Source organism: Anoplopoma fimbria, chromosome 13, assembly GCF_027596085.1.
Source record: "Anoplopoma fimbria isolate UVic2021 breed Golden Eagle Sablefish chromosome 13, Afim_UVic_2022, whole genome shotgun sequence".
Lineage (NCBI taxonomy): Eukaryota > Metazoa > Chordata > Actinopteri > Perciformes > Anoplopomatidae > Anoplopoma > Anoplopoma fimbria.
Window position 1 is genome coordinate 29,417,539 of NC_072461.1, and position 23,870 is coordinate 29,441,408.

The 23,870-nt window shown below is 40.3% G+C and overlaps 1 protein-coding gene across 1 annotated transcript in view; it reads right to left on the minus strand.

Moving 5' to 3' along the window:
- Positions 1–1,864: 1,864 nt before the first annotated feature.
- Positions 1,865–23,870, minus strand: part of fnbp1a (formin binding protein 1a) — a 24,742-nt gene continuing 2,736 nt past the window's right edge. The window contains 18 exon segments of the mRNA XM_054611288.1: positions 1,865–1,915; positions 3,141–3,299; positions 3,812–3,948; positions 4,771–4,916; positions 5,433–5,565; positions 7,946–8,055; positions 10,552–10,566; positions 10,679–10,772; positions 10,774–10,868; positions 11,358–11,534; positions 15,615–15,761; positions 18,256–18,384; positions 18,996–19,010; positions 19,510–19,605; positions 20,126–20,188; positions 22,405–22,552; positions 22,777–22,827; positions 23,008–23,123. Coding sequence (XP_054467263.1) covers positions 1,887–1,915; positions 3,141–3,299; positions 3,812–3,948; positions 4,771–4,916; positions 5,433–5,565; positions 7,946–8,055; positions 10,552–10,566; positions 10,679–10,772; positions 10,774–10,868; positions 11,358–11,534; positions 15,615–15,761; positions 18,256–18,384; positions 18,996–19,010; positions 19,510–19,605; positions 20,126–20,188; positions 22,405–22,552; positions 22,777–22,827; positions 23,008–23,123 — 1,860 coding nt within the window. The 3' untranslated portion in view covers positions 1,865–1,886.

Here is a 23,870-nt window from a genome sequence, read left to right on the forward strand (position 1 = left end):
TTCATAGAAGAGGCCCACGGAACCTTCAAGATCTGAAGACTGTTTGTGTGGAAGAATGGGCCAAAATCACACCTGAGCAATGCATGCCACTAGTTTCTCCATACAGGAGGCGTCTTGAAGCTGTCATTACCAACAAAGGCTTTTGTAACAAGTATTAAATACATTTCAGTCAGCGTGTTCAATACTTCTTCCCTGTGTCATTCCATTTTATTACACATCACCTAATTTCTGAACTTATTTGTTTGGTAATCTTTGTATGTATGGATTACTTGGGTTGTTACCGACATCTGGTGAACATTTCATGTCAATAGCACCTTTAGAAATATATTTACTGAGAAAAATGGTGACGTGTTCAATACTTATTGTACCCACTGTATGCTTAAATCCAGTAGGCATTCAAGTTTATACAGCTTGGAGTTGGAAAATATGCATAAGTGTATAAATCTTCAGTATCATTCTGTATGTGTTTCATTTCTAAAAAAAAAATTTGTGTTACACTAAATTGACAACCGTGATATTAAATGTGTTACTGTTGAGCTGAAAATCTAAATATGACATGTTACGAACACCTGAGAGTTGAATCAAAGGTTGCTGGTTCAGGCTGAATACTTCTGCCACACTGCCTCTGAGCAACAGAGTCTGATTGAACACAGCTTACGACTCCTTGTTTGACCAGAGCATACTTTATTTTGAAAGTTTACCATACAGGAAGTTGAAAAGCGCGTGATCAGCAGTCTCACGTCCTGATTAAAAAATTAATAACTGATCAATATCTCACTATGAAATAAAAAAGTTCACAATTCACCAATCAATATCATCATCATCATCATCATCATCATCATCATCATCATCATCATCATCAACAAGCAGGGGGGGTTTAGGGGTGGGGCTAATAGACACTGGTTAATCTGCAGGCGGGGCTAATATCAGCAGGTACACAGGGGGCGGGGCTACACCTATGCAGCTACAGTTTCTATTTACACACTGTTTAAACTCTTGTGTCTGGAATTCACTGTGACATCACTGTGACATCACTGACAGAAACAAGATGTTCACTTTCTGTTTTATTTCAGTCTCTCGGCCAATGGGATTGATCATCCCCTATTTCCTTTTCAATGACACATTTTTACAAACATTCATTTAAAAACGTTTAAATACAGCAGGTTCAACTGATTTCAGGTCAGTTTGTCAGTGAATCAGATAAATTACAGAAACTTTTCACATCAGAACAAGTTTCAAGCACAAAAAGCAGAAATGCATCATTTTGGGCTCAAATGTGAAATGGATAAACGTCATCAGAAGATCAGGATTTAGTTAATTTTATCATTTACTGTAATTATTAAACTCATGAAGACATGAATGTGTATTTCTTCACATTTAAACAGAGAGGAAAACCTGACATTATGAGAAATGACTGATGTGATCATTTGGAAGTACAATAAATACAGAATATATGGATCAGAGCTCCACTGATCGGGACCTGTCTAATATCTGATCTCAGATCTGACACACATCTTTGTTTGGGACCTGTCTAATATATGATCTCTGATCTAATACACAATCTGTATTTGGAACCTGTATAATCTCTGATATGACACATAATCTGTGTTTGGGAGCTGTCTAATCTCTGATATGACATAATCTGTGTTTGGGAGCTGTCTAATTTCTGATATGAAACATGATCTGTTTGGGAGTGTTCTAATATCTGATCTCTAATTTATTATTTCATTTCTCAGTCACCGGTAGAACCTCTCCTCCATCATGTATCCACACCCGTCTGTCATCTGATTGGCCGAGATAGCTGAAGAGTTAAACTGTCCAATGAAAAGCTGTTACCTCTCCTTTACATCCCTTTCCTGTGGCGAGACGTCCTCACTGGTCGAATACTAGACTAGCCGACTACTCTGCACAAAGCCTACAAGATACAGACACACAGAGGCCGGGAGGCAGACAGAGAGACAGAGAGGGAGACAGGCGGACAGACAAAGAGACAGACAGGTAGATATGTCAGAGCTGGTAGAGTGAGACAGGAGGTCAGACTGCTGCCGTCTGCAGCACAAACTGATAACTTTACCAAAACTACACTCAGGATTCTGCAGCTGCTGAACTATATGAATAATAATATGTGTTTAATAGCAATAACAATATAACGGGGTTTTGGCTGAAATCAAAATGAAGCTAATAAACTAAATAACACTGAGGTGTTTTATTAGTTTATATATATATATATATATAAGTCGCTTTGGATAAAAGCATCTGCTAAATGACTGTAATGTAATGTAATGTAATGTATATTTTAAATGTTTATCAGATAGAAATCAGATCAAAATGAATCTTTAGCCATTTTTTCTGGTTTTTTTCACAGTAAACTGAATACATTTTGGATTTGGACAAAACAAAACATTTGAAGACGTCAGCTTGGACATTTTTCACATTTGGCATTTCATAGAGCAAATAATAAAATTATGAATTAAGAAAATAATCAGTAAATCAATAGAGGCGGAGCCTGGGATGAGATTTACCTGCCTTAAACTTCAGCACACAGACAGGCAGAGCACATATACGCACAGACAAGATGCTGCTGTAACCGTAGCAACCAATGTGTTGACATTCAGAGAGCAAAGGTCATAGAGGTCATCGGGAGGGGAGGGGTCATTTAAGGGCCATCCACACCAAGAAGATAATTCTATATGCAAATAATTATAATTATATATAAATATAATAATAAAACACCAGTTGCTGCAGTTCCTACGTTTCATACATTAGTAAACTATTTCATTTTCTGTTTTACAAAGACGAGAGGGAAAACAAGTCCTTATTAAAGGTCTCAGGGAAACCGACTGATGATTATTATTTAAGATATTTAAGATATTGTTCAGTTGAATGTGAAGGAGCATCAGTGGAAACTCTTCTAGATGACGGAGCTCCAGAGACACCTGGAGCCAACGTTTATCAGTGGGACGCTCACATTGGTATGGCTTTAGTTCTTGGAGTGGACGGCCTTTTAATGTTGCCCAGAGGTCACAGGGAGGTCGTTCAAGGTCATATTTACAGGTCATACTCTGGTCGTTAAAAGTCCAACTGAGGTCAGATGTAGGTGGCATAAAGGTCACGTGAAGGTCATATGTAGGTCATGGCACCTTTGGCACTGCTGTCCAGGAAGACTTTGATGTAGGAGGTGGGGACGTATCCCTCCTCCTCCAGGTTCCTTCGTACTCTGGTCCAACCGTCACCTTTGTCCTCTTCCACCACAGAAAGTAGTTCTCCCTCCACCATGGACAGAGTGCCTTCATTTTGTCCTGCAGAAGATCAATAACATGTTCAGACCAAAGAAGACTCACCAGGATTCAGTGTTCTGCCCTCTAACAGAGAGTCCGGATCGGATCAGATCCCTGCTCCTGTAAATCAGGTTCAGGTGTTGAATGAAAATAACGAGGACTCGGGAGACGAGAGAGGAAAGATTCTCTCCCTAAAAACAGCGGAGCCGGACGTTTCCAGCTCTTCTGGGACGAAGCAGCTTCATCACAACTGTGTGAAGGTGCTGAAGGTTTGTCTCAGGCTGAAGTCAAAGAGTCCAGGTGGAAAAAGGCATTTGCTTCAGACTGAAACCCCTGAAACAGGTTAAGAGTCTCTCTCCTGTTGAGAAATAGATCTATTTTTTCTTAAAACATGAACAAACACAAATCACCTGGATCTAAAGACATGAACAGACACAGATCACCTGGATCTAAAGACATGAGCAGACACAGCTCACCTGAATATAAAGACATGAACAGACACAGATCGCCTGGAATAGTACAGCAAACAGTACCTTGGAACGGATAAAGGGACTTGCATGTGCCGATACTGGGTAACGGTTCTTCATCTTCAAAGTCGTCATCAAACTCTGAACTACGAGATTTAAACTGAAGCTCTGCACTGTGGTCTTCAGTGTAGCTGCCGTCAGGACTAAGGAGAGAGAGACAGGTAGAGAGGGAGACAAGTGGAGAGAAAGACGGGTAAAGAGAGAGAGACAGGTAAAGAGAGACACAGGTAGAGAGAGAGACGGGTACAGTCAATAATCAATAATCGTCAATCAATATAACAGTCAATGATCATTGATCAATGATCAACAATCAATATAACAATCAATGATCAACAATCAATATAAAAGTCAATAATCATTGATCAATGATCAACAATCAATATAACAATCAATGATCAACAATCAATATAAAAGTCAATAATCATTGATCAATGATCAACAATCAATATAACAATCAATGATCAACAATCAATATAACAGTCAATAATCATTGATCAATGATCAACAATCAATATAACAATCAATGATCAACAATCAATATAAAAGTCAATAATCATTGATCAATGATCAACAATCAATATAACAATCAATGATCAACAATCAATATAACAGTCAATAATCATTGATCAATGATCAATCATCAATCAATATAACAGTCAATAATCATTGATCATTGATCAATCATCAATCAATATAACAGTCAATAATCATTGATCAATGATCAATCATCAATCAATATAACAGTCAATAATCATTGATCAATGATCAACAATCAATATAACAATCAATGATCAACAATCAATATAAAAGTCAATAATCATTGAACAATGATCAACAATCAATATAACAGTCAATAATCATTGATCAATGATCAACAATCAATATAACAATCAATAATCATTGATCAATGATCAACAATCAATATAACAATCAATGATCAACAATCACTGATCAATAATCAGTACCTCTCTCTGCTGGCTGGACTCCGGTTGTCCAGCTGTTTCAAGCTGCTGCTTCCTGGAGTCGTCACCTGGGAATTTAACCCACAACCTCCACTCTGTCTTCTGCTGCTGAGATCAGATGGTTTGGTGTCGGCCTCGGACAGCCAGTCCTAGAGAACCATAAATACTCCTTAAAATACATCAATGAAGTAATGGAATACTGCCAAACTGGAAAAAACGTCCAAGAGAACCATGATTATTCCTTCAAATACATCAACCAAGTACTGGAATACTGCCATACTGGACAAAACATCCTAGAAAACTATAAATACTCCATAAAATACATCAACGAAGTTCTGGAACACTGCCATACTGGAAAAAACTTTATAGAGAACCATAAATACTCCTTAAAATACATTAACGAAGCACTGGAATACTGCCATACTGGACAAAACTTCATAGAGAACGATAAATACTAAATGCTGAGGAGGAACCAGGTAATACCATCAATACTATGTGTACATAGTATTGATGGTATTACCTGGTTCCTCCTCAGCTCCACCTACAGTCTCTGCAGACTCTGCTTCACCTCCTCCAGTACTGTGTGTATAGTACTGTGTGTGTACTATATGTATATACAGTACTGTGTGTGTAGTACTATGTGTACACAGAATTGATGGTATTACCTGGTTCCTCCTCAGCTCCTCTTCCAGTCTCTGCAGACTCTGCTTCACCTCCTCCAGTCGAGGTTCTAAACTTCCGGCGTCGCCCATCTGAGGATTTTGTTCATAAACTTCCCTCATTTTCAACAGAGCGTCTCTGAAAAAACGAATGATACAAATACTTTTATTGGTAATATAAATAAATACAATAATCAATAACAGATTAATATTTACAGTTAACTGTAAACTTTTCTTTAAGATTTAAAAATGTCAAAGTTTCTGCCTTTGTTGTGTTTGTGATGAACATCAACGACAGAAACATAAACAATCTGCTTCATGCAAACAATATAAAAATAAACAACCAGCTGCATTTAAACAACATTATAATAGTAAACAACCAGCTGCATGTAAACAACAATATAAAAATTAAAGCTGCAACCAGCGATAATCGGGCCCTCGAACTACGGACACGTCGGGCTCCATAGAAGATGGCTGATGCCACCACAGAGTCTAAAAAGGTCCTCAGGAGTGCTCCCTGCACTCCAAAAGACCTCAGTCTCCTCAGCAGCCTAAGAGTAGGCTTAAGACCTTCCTTTTTTATAGCGCTTATAGTTAGGGCTGGTTCAGGTTCGCCTTGGTCCAGCCCCTAGATATGCTGCTATATGCCTAGACAGCCGGGGGACTACCTAGGATACACTGAGCTCCTCTCTCCTCTTCTCTCCCTCCATCTTTATGTACAGCGGGTAAAATAAGTTTTGAACACGTCACCATTTTTCTCAGTAAATATATTTCTAAAGGTGCTATTGACATGAAATGTTCACCAGATGTCGGTAACAACCCAAGTAATCCATACATACAAAGAAAACCAAACAAATAAGTTCAGAAATTAAGTGATGTGTAATAAAATGGAATGACACAGGGAAAACGTATTGAACACGCTTACTGAAATGTATTTAATACTTGGTACAGAAGCCTTTGTTGGTAACGACAGCTTCAAGACGCCTCCTGTAAGGAGAAACTAGTGGCATGCATTGCTCAGGTGTGACTTTGGCCCATTCTTCCACACAAACAGTCTTCAAATCTTGAAGGTTCCGTGGGCCTCTTCTATGAACTCTGATCTTTAGTTCTTTCCATAGATTTTCTATTGGATTCAAGTCAGGTGATTGGCTGGGCCATTCTAGCAGCTTTATTTTCTTTCTCTGAAATCAATTGAGTTTCTTTGGCTGTGTGTTTGGGATCATTGTCTTGCTGAAATGTCCACCCTCGTTTCATCTTCATCATCCTGCTAGATGGCAGCAGATTTTTATCAAGAATATCTCGGTACATTTTTCCATTCATCCTTCCTTCAATTATATGAAGTTTACCAGTGCCGTATGCTGAAAAACAGCCCCACACCATGATGTTCCCACCTCCAAACTTCACTGTTGGTATAGTGTTTTTGGGGTGATGTGCAGTGCCATTTGACCTCCAAACATGGTGTGTATTATGGCATCCAAAGAGTTCAATTTTGGTCTCATCTGACCAGACTATATTTTCCCAGTATTTCATAGGCTTGTCTAAATGTTGTGCAGCAAACTTTAAACGAGCTTCAACATGCTTTTTCTTCAGCAGTGGAGTCTTGCGTGGTGAGCGTGCATACAGGCCACGGCGGTTGATGCATTACTTATTGTTTTCTTTGAAACAATTGTACCTGCTGATTCCAGGTCTTTCTGAAGCTCTCCACTAGTGGTCCTTGGCTCTTGGACAACTCTTCTGATAATTCTTTTCACTCCTCTGTCAGAAATCTTGCGAGGAGCACCTGGTCGTGGCCGGTTTATGGTGAAATTATGTTCTTTCCACTTCCGGATTATGGCCCCAACAGTGCTCACTGGAACATTCAGAAGTTTAGAAATCCTTCTGGAACCAATGCCATCAGTATGTTCTGCAACAATAAGGTTGTGAAGGTCTTGAGAGAGCTCTTTGCTTTTACCCATCATGAGATGTTTCTTGTGTGACACCTTGGTAATGAGACACCTTTTTATAGGCCATCAGGTGGGACTGAACCAGCTGATATTAATTTGCACTGACAATGGGCAGGATTGCTTTCTAATTACTGATAGATTTCAGCTGGTGTCTTGGCTTTCCATGCCTTTTTGCACCTCCCTTTCTTCATGTGTTCAATACTTTTTCCCTGTGTCATTCCATTTTATTACACAAAACTTAATTTCTGAACTTATTTGTTTGGTTCTCTTTGTATGTATGGATTACTTGGGTTGTTACTGACATCTGGTTTCATGTCAATAGCACCTTTAGAAATATATTTACTGAGAAAAATGGTGACGTGTTCAATACTTATTTTACCCGCTGTATGTGTGTGTATATGTTTGTGTGTATATATATATATATATATATATATATATATATATATATATATATATATATATATATATATATATATATATATATGTGTGTGTGTGTGTGTGTGTATATGTATATGTGTATATATGTATATGTATATATGTGTGTGTGTATATATATGTATACGTGTGTGTGTGTACCTCTGCTCTCTCTCTCTCTGGATCTCCTGGTTGATGTTGTTGATTCTGGTTTGAAGTTTCTTTCTTCTTTGTTCAGGAGGAAGATGACTGCAGTCTGCAGGACCAGAGCCCTGCAACAGTTATATTATATTATATTAAAATATATTATATATACACATAAAGATGGCAACCTCGGTACTGCGCTCTCTAGAACTTTTTCTGTTTTTGTTTATTTGTTTTGTCTCCAGCTCTCCCTGTCTGATCACATTCAGCAGAGAGGAAATCTGCTTCTATATTAACGGAGGTTGTAGTGAAGACTGTGAGGAGATGGACCGACGAGGCAAAGCTGGAGTTACGGGACTGCTTTGTCTGCACTGATTGTGTTTTTGAGGCTGCTGCTACAGACCTGAATGAGCTCACTGACACTGTGACATCGTACATCAGATTTTGTGAGGACTTGTGTGTGCCGACCAAAACCTTCTGCACATACAACAACAAAAAACCTGGTTCACCGCCAAACTCAGGCAGCTTCGTCGGGCCAAGGAGGAGGCCTACAGTAGTGGGGACAGGATCCTGTACAACCAGGCCATCACACACTGGAGATCAGAGTAGCAAAGAGGTGCTACACTGAAAAGTTGGAAAACAGGTTTTCAGCCAACGACCCTGCGTCAGTGTGGAGAGGCCTGCAGGAACTCACCAACTACAGGAGACCACTCCCCAACACTGTGGAGAACCATCGACTGGCTAAAGACCTGAATGTGTTCTACTGCAGGTTTGACAAGCCAACCTTCACACCCCCCAACTGCTCTCATATCAATCAACCACCTACACCCCCTGCCACCTCCTCACCTCTCCCATCCGACCCCCACCAGCATCTGTGGTGTGAAGAGGATGTGAGTCGGCTCTTTCACAGACAGAAGATCAGGAAGGCACCCGGCCCAGACGGTGTGTCACCCTCCTGCCTGAAAGTCTGTGCTGACCAGCTGGCCCCCATCTTCACGCAGATCTTCAACCGTTCACTGGAGCTGTGTGAAGTCTCCTCCTGCTTCAAACGCTCCACCATCATCCCGGTCCACAAGAAATCCTCCGTCTCAGGATTAAATGACTAAATGATTAAATGACGTCTGTGGTCATGAACTCCTTTGAGAATCTGGTGTTGACCCACCTGAAGGCCATCACGGGCCCCCTGCTGGACCCCCTGCTGGACCCCCTGCTGGACCCCCTGCAGTTTTCCAAACGGGAAAACAGGTCGGTGGATGATCAGTCAACATGGCACTGCACTACTTGCTGCTCTCCCCACTGCTCTTCTCCCTCTACACCAACGACTGCACCTCAGGAGATCCATCTGTTAAACTCCTGAAGTTCACAGACGACACAACTGTCATCGGCCTCATCAGGGACGGTGATGAGTCTGCATACAGATGGGAGGTTGATCAGCTGGACCTCTGGTGGGTCGGAACAACCTCAGAACTGTGGAGATGACAGTGGACTTTAGGAGAAGCCCTCCAACACTCCATACTAAACAGCACTGTGTCGGCCGTGGAGTCCTTCAGGTTTCTGGGATCCACAATAGCCACCAAACAGGACAGGAACAGACTACAACGGACTGTCAGGTCTTCAGAGAGACTCATTGGTGCCAGCCTGCCCTCCATCCTGGACCTGTAGATCTCCAGAGTCAGGAAACGGGCAGGAAACACCTCTGCAGACCATCACACCCCGGACACAACCAGTTCCAACTCCTCCCCTCTGGTAGGTGCTACAGAGCACTGTACACCAAAACTACCAGACACCGGAACAGCTTCTTTCCTCTGGCCGTCACTGTCATGAACAATTAATCATTCATCCTCTTTATGGTACAAATCCATGTGCAATAACCCGGTAACTTTAAATTCAAATTGTTTCCTTATTTATTCTAGCAGCCTTGCACTCTGCATATTTGCACTTTTTGTCTACATTTGAGTCGTTGTTTTTTGTGTTTTTATGTTCATATATATACTTTTGCATTTTTATATTTCTGTGTACAAAATAGTTAATGTTTATCCTTTTTTCTTCTTGGACCTCCTTGATTTTTTTGTTTATTTATCTTTCTGTGTACCAGTGAGTGTAAGTAACCAGAGTCAAATTCCATGTATGCATAAAGCTGATTCTGATATTATATTGTATTGTATTAAATTATTTTATATTATATTAAATTAAAATACTTTATATTATATTATATTATATTAAATTACATTACATTATATTAAAATATATTGTATTATATTACATTATATTAAAATATATTACATTACATTTCATTATATTATATTTCATTATATTATATTGAATATATGTTTTGTTATATTATATTACAATATATTATTTTATAAATTATTATATTATATTATATATATCTTATAATAAATTTAAATGTTATATTATATGATATGATATATTAAAATATATATTATATTATAGGATATTATAGGATATTATATTATATCATATTATATTATATTATATCATATTATATTATATTGTATTTTATCACAATATATCATATAATATCATATCATAATCATCATCATCATAAAAGTAAATGTGGTGCATACACCTTAGTGTTAGAGACAGACAGGTGTGATACTCACCAGTTTGAGTGACAGCTGTCCAATCAGAGAGCAGCATGAAGAAAACAGGACAATATTAACAACCCAGCTCTGGGCTCAAATACATTTGTGTGTATTTATATGTGTGTACATATACATGAGTGTGTACCCCTCTCTTGAGGCTGCGCAGACACTGCTTCCTGGTTCTGGAGCCAGAGGTCATGAGGTCATTCAGCCGCTGTGTGATTGGTTCTCTGGAGGCAGGGGGGGGACTGGGGACTGTTAGCCACGCCCCCAGGTGAAGGTGAGGTCGGAGGTGGAGGGGGAGGCTGCCGGGGGGAGGAGAGGAGGGTCAACAGCTGGAGGGAGAGAGAACAGTGGTGAGAACAGCCAGGAGCCCTCCAGGTGTGTGTACCTGTCTGTGTGTGTCTCTGTGTGTCTGTGTGTGTGTCTCTGTGTGTCTGTGTGTGTGTGTCTCTGTGTGTCGGTGTGTGTGTGTCTGTGTGTGTGTATGTCTGTGTGTCTGTGTGTGTGTATGTGTGTGTGTCTGTGTGTGTGTCTGTCTGTGTGTCTGTGTGTGTGTGTCTGTGTGTGTGTGTGTATGTGTATGTGTGTGTCTCTGTGTGTGTATGTCTGTGTGTGCGTTTCTGTGTGTGTGTGTGCCTGTGTCTGTGTGTGTATGTCTGTGTGTGTCTGTGTGTGTGTGTCTCTGTGTGTGTGTGTGTGTGTGTGTTTGTGTGTCTGTGTGTGTGTGTCTCTGTGTGTGTGTCTGTGTGTGTGTGTGTGTGTCTCTGTGTGTGCGTGTGTCTCTGTGTGTCTCTGTGTGTGTGTATGTGTGTACACTCTACCTTGTTCTTCCGTATGAAGGGCCACAGCTTCCTGCTTTGTCTCCGCCCCTCCATCCGGTTGTCGAGGTAACTGGATTCAGAGATGCTCCGTCTGATGGTGGAGCTGTAGTCATCGAACTCAACGTCACCCGGAGGGTCGAACCCGGACTTGTAGACCTCCACCACCTGACGGGTGTCCTACACACACACACACACACACACACACACACACACACACACACACACACACACACACACACACACACACACACACACACACACACACACACACACACACACACACACACACACACACACGTCTGACTTCAGGCCTGATGAAGGTTCTTATCAGAACACAGAGGGTTAAACAGGCCCTATTATGATATTTTTATCTCCAGTGACAGTTACAACATGTTTACATGCGTTAATGCCCATAATACTTTTATAGGCTTGTCATCATTCTGCCCTGCAGCTCCTCTTCTCACCCGCTCTCTGAAACGCTCCGTTGTAGCTCCTCTCTCCAGAAAGCAAAGTCTGCTCTGATTGGTCAGTTAGCCCGCTCTGTTGTGATTGGTCAACGTTTCACATTTCAAAAAACTCTTCCTCTACCTTCAGCTCCGTCTCTCTCTTTTGTTGTCTGAAGGCCAAACTATCAAAAAGTTACATTCTGAGGTCATAAAGTTACATTATGACCTCATAAGGTTACATTATGACCTCATAAAGTTAAATTATGACCTAATAAAGTTACATTGTGACCTCATAAAGTTACATTATGACCTCATAAAGTTACATTGTGACCTCATAGAGTTACATTGTGACCTCAAAGTTACATTGTGACCTGATAAAGTTACATTGTGACCTGATAAAGTTACATTGTGACCTCATAAAGTTACATTGAGACCTCATAAAGTTACATTATGACCTCATAAAGTTACATTGTGACCTCATAAAGTTACATTGTGACCTCATAAAGTTACATTGTGACCTCATAAAGTTACATTGAGACCTCATAAAGTTACATTATGACCTCATAAAGTTACATTATGACCTCATAAAGTTACATTGTGACCTCATAAAGTTACATTATGACCTCATAAAGTTACATTATGACCTCATGAAGTTACATTGTGACCTCAGAGTTACATTGTGACCTCATAGAGTTACATTATGACCTCATAAAGTTACATTGTGACCTCATAGAGTTACATTATGACCTCATAAAGTTACATTATGACCTCATAAAGTTACATTATGACCTCATAAAGTTACATTATGACCTCATAAAGTTACATTGTGTAGCGAGGGTGGAAAGGCCTGAAGTGACTAACAACCCGAGACATTCATTTTTCCCCCCTCTCTGATATTTCATCTCTATAGAGAAGGTTTCAATACACTTAAGCATTCTTCTCCCCCTCTCTTCAGCCATAAAGGCATCAATTCTGACACTCCACAGGCTGAGAGGAAGATCTCAAGTCAGCCCGGGAAATACGAACCAATGAATAACCTTCTTCCTCACCTCCCCCTCTCTTTTCTAGCTGATAACGCGACATCGGGAACAGCAAACCTGAAGGGATGCACTCAAGCATGCCTTTCGTTTTTATGTGTAAACAACAGCCAGGAACTAAACCAAAACGCTAACAGAGCAATATATTCCTTGGCTCAAGAGAACAGGAACCACACTACCTATCTCTGCAATTATTCCTTGTATCCCTATATAATACTGCATAAGTCTGTGAAACATTCAATAACCCCAACCAAAGAATTTCCCATTTGATTTCAGCATAATGTGTCTTTCTCGCGTAGTTGTGGAGTGGAAAACAGAGTTAAATTCATTTTCATATATTTCAGATCGGACTCATCATGTGACCATATTGCCCTCCAGTGGTCAATTGGAAATAACACATATCGGACATGCATGACCTCTGTTAATCCTGTATACCAAATGTATGTAACTGAAATCCCATCTCTGTATCCGTACAAGTGTGTAAGGTCTGTTAAACTCATAGTGAAGAAAAGTATGTGGGTTATTTGTTTAAAATGTTAGATTAGTCAATTTACTAAACAAGACCGCCGACACTAGGGACAAAGGAATCCCAAATCTTGACAAAAACAAAGCCATAAAATCAAGCCACCCCCTGGGACCCGACACCTATCTTGAACAGATAAAACCAGGAGATTTGCTTTGTTCGCTCTCTTATTTTTTTTATTCTTCTTGTCCTCTTGTCCTTTTCGTTTTTGTCCGTGTTAGGCGTCTTGTTAAGTGTTATTTTATTTTAGAACAGCAGTTTTGCCAGTATTTTTCCTCCTCAAACTCCTTTGAGCATCTTAGAATCATTCTTTTAAACATGCCTTATTTTTAGTGAACATCTGTTGATCTCGTGAGACATCAACTTTAATTATTATCGTTTAGGCCAAAACGAGATTAGTTAGAGAATATCAACGAGTAGCCTCAGTTATCGAACTATTCAGAGCTATATCCCTCTCCAAACACCGGACCGGATCCAACGCCCGTCTTGAAGCAAGACACAAAGAATTCAGAGACTTTTGCCCGCTGACTGAGGGAGAACCCAGGAGCCAGCTGAGAGACACCGGTCCACTTCACCCTCTTCACCTCCGACGGACCGGAGAGTCCGACGGCAGAGCTGAAACCACCAGGACCGCTGAAGCAACGGCAGAGACCCGCAAAAGGCATCCGGGCCCCTCGGCACAAAGTAGGAACATTTCAACCATACTGTGATCCAGAGTTGGTGTAGGAGATATAGAAGCTCTGAATAATAATATAGATTGACCAGATAGAGCAGGGATAGGAGAAAGAGGAGACCTGCAACTTTCCTTCACTATTTGATATAATATTGCTTGATTACCTGAAATCCATTCATTCATGTTTTGTATTGTTCTTTAATTAATAATCTTGTCGTACATTCATTATATTACCTTTTTAATAAATTACCCATATATCGCCAAGTCTGTCATATTGATTCAAAAGGTGTGAGCTATAAGGTCACTGAAATCAGGACTTACGCCTGAGATTTTGAGACTGGATAATTTGTTACCAAATTATTGATCATATTTTTATTTTTTCCATTCAGAAGTGGTGCCCCGCAATTGTTATCGTAAGCAATATTTTATTTTAACGTAGTCATAAACAACGCTACAATTGTGACCTCATACAGTTACATTGTGACCTCATAGAGTTACATTGTGACCTCATAAAGTTACATTGAGACCTCTTAAAGTTACATTATGACCTCATAAAGCTCAGCTGTCATTGGTTGAAGGCAGGGTTCACCTGGACAGGTAACCACTCTATCACAGGGCTGACACATATACAGATTCACGCTCACATCCACACCTACAGGATATTTAGAGTCTTCAATTAACCTCAGCTGCATGTCATGGGACTGTGGGAGGAAGACGGAGAACCCGGAGAGAACCCACGCTGACACGGGGAGAACATGCTAACTCCACACAGGAGGGCGTCTAGACCGGGAATTAAACCTGGGGCCCTCTAGCTGTGAGGTGCCGTGCTAACCACTACACCACCGTGCAGACCATCAAAGGAAACAAAGAAAATAAATTGAAAGGACAAGTCATCAGTGAGTGAGTGAGTGAGTGAGTGGGTGGGTGGGTGAGTGGGTGAGTGAGTGAGCGAGCAGTGAAACCTGAGGAACAGTTTCAGTGCTGCAGCTGCTGGGTTTAGTTTTCATTCTGTAGGAGACAATGTTCAGATAGACAGACAGCCAGACAGACAGATGGACAGAAAGACAGATGGACAGACAGACAGACAAGCAGATGGACAGACAGATAGATGAACACATGGACAGACAGACATATGTACAGACAGACAGACAGAGAGACAGATGTACAGACAGACAGACAGACAGACAGAGAGACAGACAGACAGACAGACAGAGAGACAGAGAGACAGACAGACAGATGTACAGACAGACAGACAGAGAGACAGACAGACAGACAGACAGACAGACAGACAGACAGACAGACAGACAGACAGATGTACAGACAGACAGACAGACAGACAGACAGACAGACAGACAGACAGACAGACAGACAGACAGATGGACAGAGGTTATTTAAACAGCATTTGTTTAGGAGTTACTCTGACTCTGACTGTTTGATTTGAAGACCTCTATGGTTCAGCACTTCACTGGACCCACGTTCATAAGTGTGTTCTTATTATCTGGTTTGTTATATAACAGGAACCAGGACATGAAAACATCCAGGGACTTCTACCCAGATTTCAGCCCAGAGGAGACTCACCATCCTGGGCTGGATACCCTCAGCAGCATCCATCATGACGTCCAGACAGCGACTCACAACAGGAAGAACTTTTCTCTCTGCCTCAGCTGATGAACGCATCGCTTCACAGATCCTCTCAATCCGCCGCTCCTCCATGTCCTGGATACGCTGCAAACACAGAACCATGACGAACCATATACTTAGTATATAACTGAGTTCCACAGGGGTCTGTTCTTGGACCTATTTATATATGCTTCCCTTGGGGAATATTATCAGAAAACACTCAGTAAACTTTCATTGTTATGCAGATGATACCCAGTTATATCTATCAATTAAGCCAGACGAAACTAACCAGTTCTCTAAACTTCAAGCATGTCTTACGGACATAAAAACCTGGATGACCTGTAACTTCTTAATGTTAAACTCTGAAAAAACAGAAGTTATCCTACTAGGCCCAGATCACCTTCAAAATCAATTATCTAACGATATAGTTTCTCTAGATGGCATTGCTCTAGCATCCAGCACTACCATTAAGAACCTTGGAGTTATCTTTGATCAGGATCTGTCTTTTAACTCTTATATAAAACAGATCTCAAGGACAGCCTTTTTGCATTTACGTAACTTTGCGAAAATCAGGCAAATCCTGTCTCAAAGCGATGCAGAAAAACTAGTTCATGCATTTGTTACCTCTAGACTAGATTACTGTAACTCCTTATTATCAGGCTGCTCTAATAGGTCTCTCAGATCTTTACAGTTGATCCAGAATGCTGCAGCACGTGTTCTAACAAAAACTAAGAAAAGAGATCATATTACTCCAGTATTAGCTTCTCTGCACTGGCTCCCTGTTAAATGAAGAATAGAATTTAAAATTATTTTACTTACCTACAAAGCTCTAACTGGCCAGGCACCGTCTTATCTTAAGGAACTTATAGTTCCATATTACCCAACTAGAGAGCTGCGCTCAATCAATGCAGGGTTACTTGTGGTTCCTAGAGTATATAAAAGTAGGATGGGAGCCAGAGCCTTCAGTTATCAGGCTTCTCTTCTGTGGAACCAGGTTCCAGTTTCAGTCCGGGGGACAGACACACTCACCACTTTTAAGAGCAGGCTTAAGACCTTCCTTTTTGATAGCGCTTATAGTTAGGGCTGGTTCAGGTTTATAGTTAGGGCTGGCTCAGGTTCGTCTTGGCCCAGCCCCTAGATATGCTGCTATATGCCTAGACAGCCGGGGGACTACCTAGGATACACTGAGCTCCTCTCTCCTCTTCTCTCACTCCCTCTTTATGTATTAATCTCCTATTTATGCACATTACTGATTTTGCTTCTTCCCCGGAGTTCTTGTGCTTTCTCGCCTCGCAGGTTCCCAGGAATCGGGGTTATATTTGGACTGTCATCGTGCCACCTACTGAGGCCCTGCTGACACCCACTACTACTACCACTATCATTATTAGTCACATTACTATTATTATTGCCTGTACTATTACGCTTATTGACTTGCTTCTACCCTGGAGTCTTTGTGCTTTCTCGCTTCGCAGGCTTCTATAAATCGTGGCTGTACCTGGACCGTGGTCGTGCATCCTGCTGTGGCCCTGCTGACACCCACTACTACTACCACTATTATTATTACTAGTCACATTACTATTACTATTACCTGTACCATTAAGCATTTTAGCTTTACTTCCACCCTGAAGCCCTTTTTGCTTTCTCGCTCTGCAGGTTTCCATGAATCGTTGTGGTACCTGGACCGTAGTCATGCCTCCTGCTGTGAGCCGACTGACACCCACTGCTACTTTGATTATTATTATTAATCACATTACTATCCCTATTTCATAATTATAATTCTACTATAATAATTGCTGCTGTTATTATAAGTAGTCTTATTATATGAATAATTTATGTCATATACATTGAATGTGTTGTATCTCTGTTGTGCTGTTCATTCTGTACACATGACATCTATTGCATTCTGTCCATCCTGGGAGAAGGATCCCTCCTCTGTCACTCTCCCAGAGGTTTCTTCCTTTTTTCTCCCTGTTAAAGGGGTTTTTTAGGGGAGTTTTTCCTGTGCCGATGTGAGGGAAGGACAGAGGATGTGAGGGAAGGACAGAGGATGTCGCATGTGCACAGATTGTAAAGCCCTCTGAGGCAAATTTGTAATTTGTGATTCTGGGCTATACAAAATAAACTGAATTGAATTGAATTAGTATATAACTGGTACCAGTGATCGGTACTGTTGTTTTACCTGGTATATAACTGGTACCAGTGTTTGGTACTGTTGTTTTACCTGGTATATAACTGGTACCAGTGTTTGGTACCGTTGTTTAACCTGGTATATAACTCGTACCAGTGTTTGGTACTGTTGTTTTACCTGGTATATAACTGGTACCAGTGTTTGGTAGTGTAGTTTTACCTGGTATATAACTGGTACCACTGTTTGGTACTGTTGTTTTACCTGGTATACAACTGGTACCAGTGCTTGGTACTGTTGTTGTACATGGTATATAACTGGTACCAGTGTTTGGTATTGTTGTTTTACCTGGTATATAACTCGTACCAATGTGTCCTACTGTTGTTTAACCTGGTTTATAACTGGTACCAGTGTTTGGTACTGTGTTTTTACCTGGTATATAACTAGTATTAGTGTTTGGTACTGTTGTTTTACCTGGTATATAACTGGTACCAGGGTGTGATAGTGCTGGTGCTGGTCCTGGTTAAACTGGTTTAAACTGGTCACATAGTCTTTCCTGGACTCTTCAGCAGCTTGTTTTTTCTGTTGAGCCGTCTGCCGAGCCTGAAACCAGGAGAGATTTTATACAATATATCAATACATATACAAATACATATATAAAAAAATATATATATATATAATATATATATATATAATATATATATATATAATATATATATATATATATATAAACACACATACATACATACATATTTAAATGTATATATTAAAAATATATACATAGTATATGTATACTAAACATGGAAACAAATTGTCAAACACCACTTACAGACAGCTGACTTCAATAACTTCACAAAGAAGTGTGTCCCAGCAGTGTGTATCACATTTTAATAAGATAAGATAAGATAAGATAATCCTTTATTAGTCCCAGCAGTGTGTATCACGTTTTCATGTCCCCTGGTTTCCACTATTGTGTGAGCTACCTGCAGCGTTTCTGAATTTCGCAGCATATTTTCTTAATGCTGCGCACAGTTTTTCTTTCTTAGTTGTTTTCTAATTGAATGTGTTTTACATTACAGTTCATGGGGCTCATAGGGCCACACTAAATACATGTAATGACTGTAAACTGAAAAACTCTGCTCAAATACACTCCAAAATATAATAAAATGAAACACATATATTGAGTTTTAAATAATTATGTGAAAGGAGCTTACCTTCAGTGAGCAGCGCTGACAGACAGACAGACAGACAGACAGACAGACAGACAGACAGACAGACAGACAGATTTCAAATTAGTTCGATAACAGCACTGATGTTCCACCAAAATATAAAATGACCTCTCTGTTACATTGTTGATGAGGTTTGAACTATCAGGTTTCACTTTGTCTTCTCAGAGATCAGATATCTGATATTTCAGTCATGATTGCTATCAGCTATTTCATTCATACCTAACATTCATTGGCTCATTCACAGCTGTGTGACGACTACCAGCCAATCATTATGATCATAATAACAATATGATAACATATCAACGGTTACTCTGCTCCTCCTGGAGTGTTCGATCTTGTTGTTGTTGATTTAACTCAGAATAAATGTTCATGTTTCTTAAGTATGGAGTAGCACTTTGAACATAACTATAGTATGAAGCACACAGACTACTACTGTACTCTCAGGTATCCTGTCAGCATCAGTCTGTGTTCATTCATATTCACATTAACGTTAATCCACCTTCTCTCCGTCCGTCTTGTTGTCGAGGTCGATTCTGTCGGAGACCTGCTGAGCTCGCTCCGCCTCCTTACAGTCACGCTCAAACCGACGTTTACTCTGGTGAACAAAATGACAACAATTCAACAAAACACAGGATGAATAAAAACATCGTCGGCGTGTTTGACCTCCTTTAACTAGTTATTTTGAGTCGGTTTATATGAATATTTAGCGAAAAGAAAGTGATAAAATGGTGTACATCATTTTCAAATCAATAAGGTCTATTTTAGTCGTTGTGTTGTGTGTGTGGGCGGGGTCAATGTGTGTTGGTGGGCGGGTCAATGTGTGTTGGTTGGCAGGTCAACATGTGCTGGTTGGCAGGTCAATGTGTGTTGGTTGGCGGGTCAATGTGTGTTGGTGGGCGGGTCAATGTGTGTTGGTGGGCGGGTCAACATGTGCTGGTTGTTGGGTCAATGTGTGTTGGTGGGCGGGTCAACATGTACTGGTGGGCATGTCAATGTGTGTTGGTGGGCGGGTCAACATGTGCTGGTTGGTGGGTCAATGTGTGTTGGTGGGCGGGTCAACATGTACTGGTGGGCGTGTCAATGTGTGTTGGTGGGCGGGGTCAGATGTCACTCACAGACTCCAGTTGTTTCCAGGAGCTCTCAATGTGCTGCTGGGCACGGCGGCCATCTTGGAAATGCTGCAAAACAACAAAACGGAAACTGGTCCACACATTTGTATTCCATTGGTCAGACCTCCTCCTTTGTTTTATAATTACATTTACATATTTTATTTTGTCTTTCTTTTTTTAATTTGAAATTAAAGAAGAAGTCTTAATTTCCATGTTCTTTGTATTTATTCTGACGGAAAATGTAGATATACTTATAACACACACACACACACACACACACACACACACACACACACACACACACACACACACACACACACACACACACACACACACACACTTACTTCAGTGTCTACATTACTTCCACACAGCAGGTCTGAACACTGGAATGTGTTTGTCAATGACCTCGTTTTAACTGTGTGTGTGTGTGTGTGTGTGTGTGTGTGTGTGTGTGTGTGTGTGTGTGTGTGTGTGTGTGTGTGTGTGTGTGTGTGTGTGTGTGTGTGTGTGTGTGTCTTCCTGCAGCTGTTTGTTATGAGACGTCAGAAATAATGAATGAGACAGAGAAACCCTCCTGCTCTCTGATTGGATGGCAGATCCACAGGTAATTTGACTGACGGCTGATGGAGACTTTACAATACTGGATACCATAAACTAGTAAACAAAGCGCTGCAGGGGTTTTTGTAGCCAACAGGAAGGTAGCATTTTGGAAATTGCAGATAACAAGCGTTTATGATACTTACACGTTTTGTTCATAAAGTTAATCTTCACAATGAACACCATTTTATGATGAATGCAGTAAGTTAACGTTAGCACAGAAAGGAACGTCACCACGGTCACATGAGAGTGTAAGTAAACACAACAAGGCTGTGAAGGACGATGTAAAACATTTAGAACAAGTATTTTTCATATTTACCGACCTATTTTCTATCATAGAACAAAACGTTAACGACGGACTCATTGATGAAGCACGATTGAACAGTGCTTTCTGTTGGGTTTTATCAGATGGTTTCTAGTTAACCTTTTCCTTTTGAGAGGATTTGTTAACAGTTGAGCTTATTCGTTCTGGGAGCGAAAAAAGGTTTAGAGCCAGGACTTGCCACTATATTTATCCAATTATTATTTGTTGTCTGGCGTATCGGCTTGAATTACTGTGAGCTGGAACGAGCTAGAAAGATGAAACATGGTGGCACTATTTTAACGCCCTAAGCAGAAATTTGGAAAGACCACCCCTTCTCATTTACTTGAAATTTGGCACATATCTCCAGCTCAATGCGCTCTACAAAAAAGCCTCTATGACCATAAAAGGATTAGTTGTATAATGTGAGAAACAGTAATGTGACATTTCCTTCTTGGACTTTAAGGGTATCAACTCTTTGGTATACAGCATTGTAGGACTGAGACACACTTTTCTTTTTAAACGATCAAGATCGGTTAAAAAAAGGCCCCTATCACACAACAAAACTTTGCAAAGGGCAGGGTTTAGCAGCACATTGGTGGTAAATCATTAACATTTTGTCCAATCATTCTTCAGTCTTTCCTCATGGAAGGGGTCTGCCAAAGCATTATGATCTCCATCCATAGAGGGCGCCACAAATACCACAAAGGTGTACCTCAAAACCCTGTGGAAAGAATTTCCCAACTACAAAAAAGCCTCTTGATTAAGAAAAAGGTGCAATGGTTGATTCTTTTGCCAATTTGTATAATGTGAAAACAATAATGGGAAATCTTCTTTTTGGGATTTTGATTGTATCAGCCCATTTGGTTTTACTACATTGTGAGACTGAGATACACATTTATATTATGAATGAGCAAGATTGGTCCAAAAACATGGTTGCCACCAGAAAGTCTTCACAAAGGGCAGGCTTAGAAGATAAAGTACCATACTTCAGTTGTCTTTGGGGAATCCTGATTAAACTGGATGGCCACTTGCAGTACAGACCTGAACAAACACCTGTACACTGCACCTATCTAACTTAACAAAGGTGAGACAAGTGATGCCAACTGATCTACTTCCTTGTTGGCCAAGAAAGAGCTTGATAAAGGATTGATGCTTGCAGCTTTATTTTTTCCTGTTATGTTTTGTTACCAAACATAATCTCTATTATATTTGTGTGTGATGAAGAACATAGGCTTAGGAAACATATAGTATGGTCACTGAGTTGATGTGTTTCTCAGGAGTGATGGGCCTCATTCAGTGTTTGGTTGTTTGTTTGTTTGTTTGTTTGTTTACGGTCTTCTGTTCCTGTGTGTGTGTGTGTTTCTTTGTTTGTTGGTTTACTCACAGTCTTCCTCTCAGACTTTACTTCCTGTGTGTATCGTGTCAGCTCACAAACGATTTGTGTGTTGAGGTTTTCAGCAAGTTCTTCTCTCTGAACAGCGAGTTCATTCAGCTGACGGAGAGTCGCTGAAAACGCCAAACACCAGGTGTACCTGCAACAACCAACCAACAACAAACCAGCTGTACCTTTACCAACCAATCACACACCTTAAAGCTGCTATTTAATTAACATATAAACTTCACCCAGTCTATATTGTTATCGTCACTCTACACACCAAACATGAATTTGAGGTGAGTTTCCTCACTGAGTCATATTTATAGCAACAGGAAAATCCCCAGAATGATAAAATGTTGAGGAAGAAACATGTCTGCTGACCTGCTCTCATCCTCTCTGCTTCTCTTGGGATGATACTTCTTAGACAGACTCCTGCAGACAGACAGGACGACAGAGAGAGAGACAAGTGAGGGAAAGGTAGAGAGTAGGAACTGATGGACGACGCCATCGTCCATCGGCCCCAGTCTGCAGTGTGAGAGGAGAGCGAGATGCTTGAATATTAATACATTAATAAATATGTGTGTATAGGTGACGTACAGGTGATGTAAGTACCTTATCTGTTTGGCGTAGCTCAGCTCAATATCGGCTCTCTCTTTCACAAACTTGCTGTATCTTTCAAGGAAGTCAATTCCCCAGCTGGTGTGTTTCTCCAGGTTATCAAACTGGTCCTGAAACAGAAAACAAAAACTAGTGTTTAAAGTTTCAGTAAACCACACTCTGATACCTGTACACTGCATGTATCTATACATAGATACCTGTACACTGCATGTATCTATACATAGATACCTGTACACTGCATTTATCCATACATAGATACCTGTACACTGCATTTATCTATACATAGATACCTGTACACTGCATTTATCGATACACTCTGATACCGGTACACTGCATTCATCGATACACTCTGATACCTGTACACTGCATTTATCTATACATAGATACCTGTACACTGCATTTATCGATACACTCTGATACCGGTACACTGCATTTATCGATACAATCTGATACCTGTACACTTCATTTATCTATACATAGAAACCTGTACACTGCATTCATCGATACACTCTGAAACTGTACACTGCATTTATCTATATACTCTGATACCTGTACACTGCATTTATCTATACATAGATACCTGTACACTGCATTTATCGATACACTCTGATACCTGTACATTGCATTTATCTATACACTCTGATAACTGTACACTGCATTCATCGATACACTCTGATACCTGTACATTGCATTTATCTATACACTCTGATACCTGTACACTGCATTCATCGATACACTCTGACAACTGTACACTGCATTTATCTATACACTCTGATACCTGTACACTGCATTTATCGAAACAATCTGATACCTGTACACTGAATTTATCAATACAATCGGATACTTGTACACTTCAT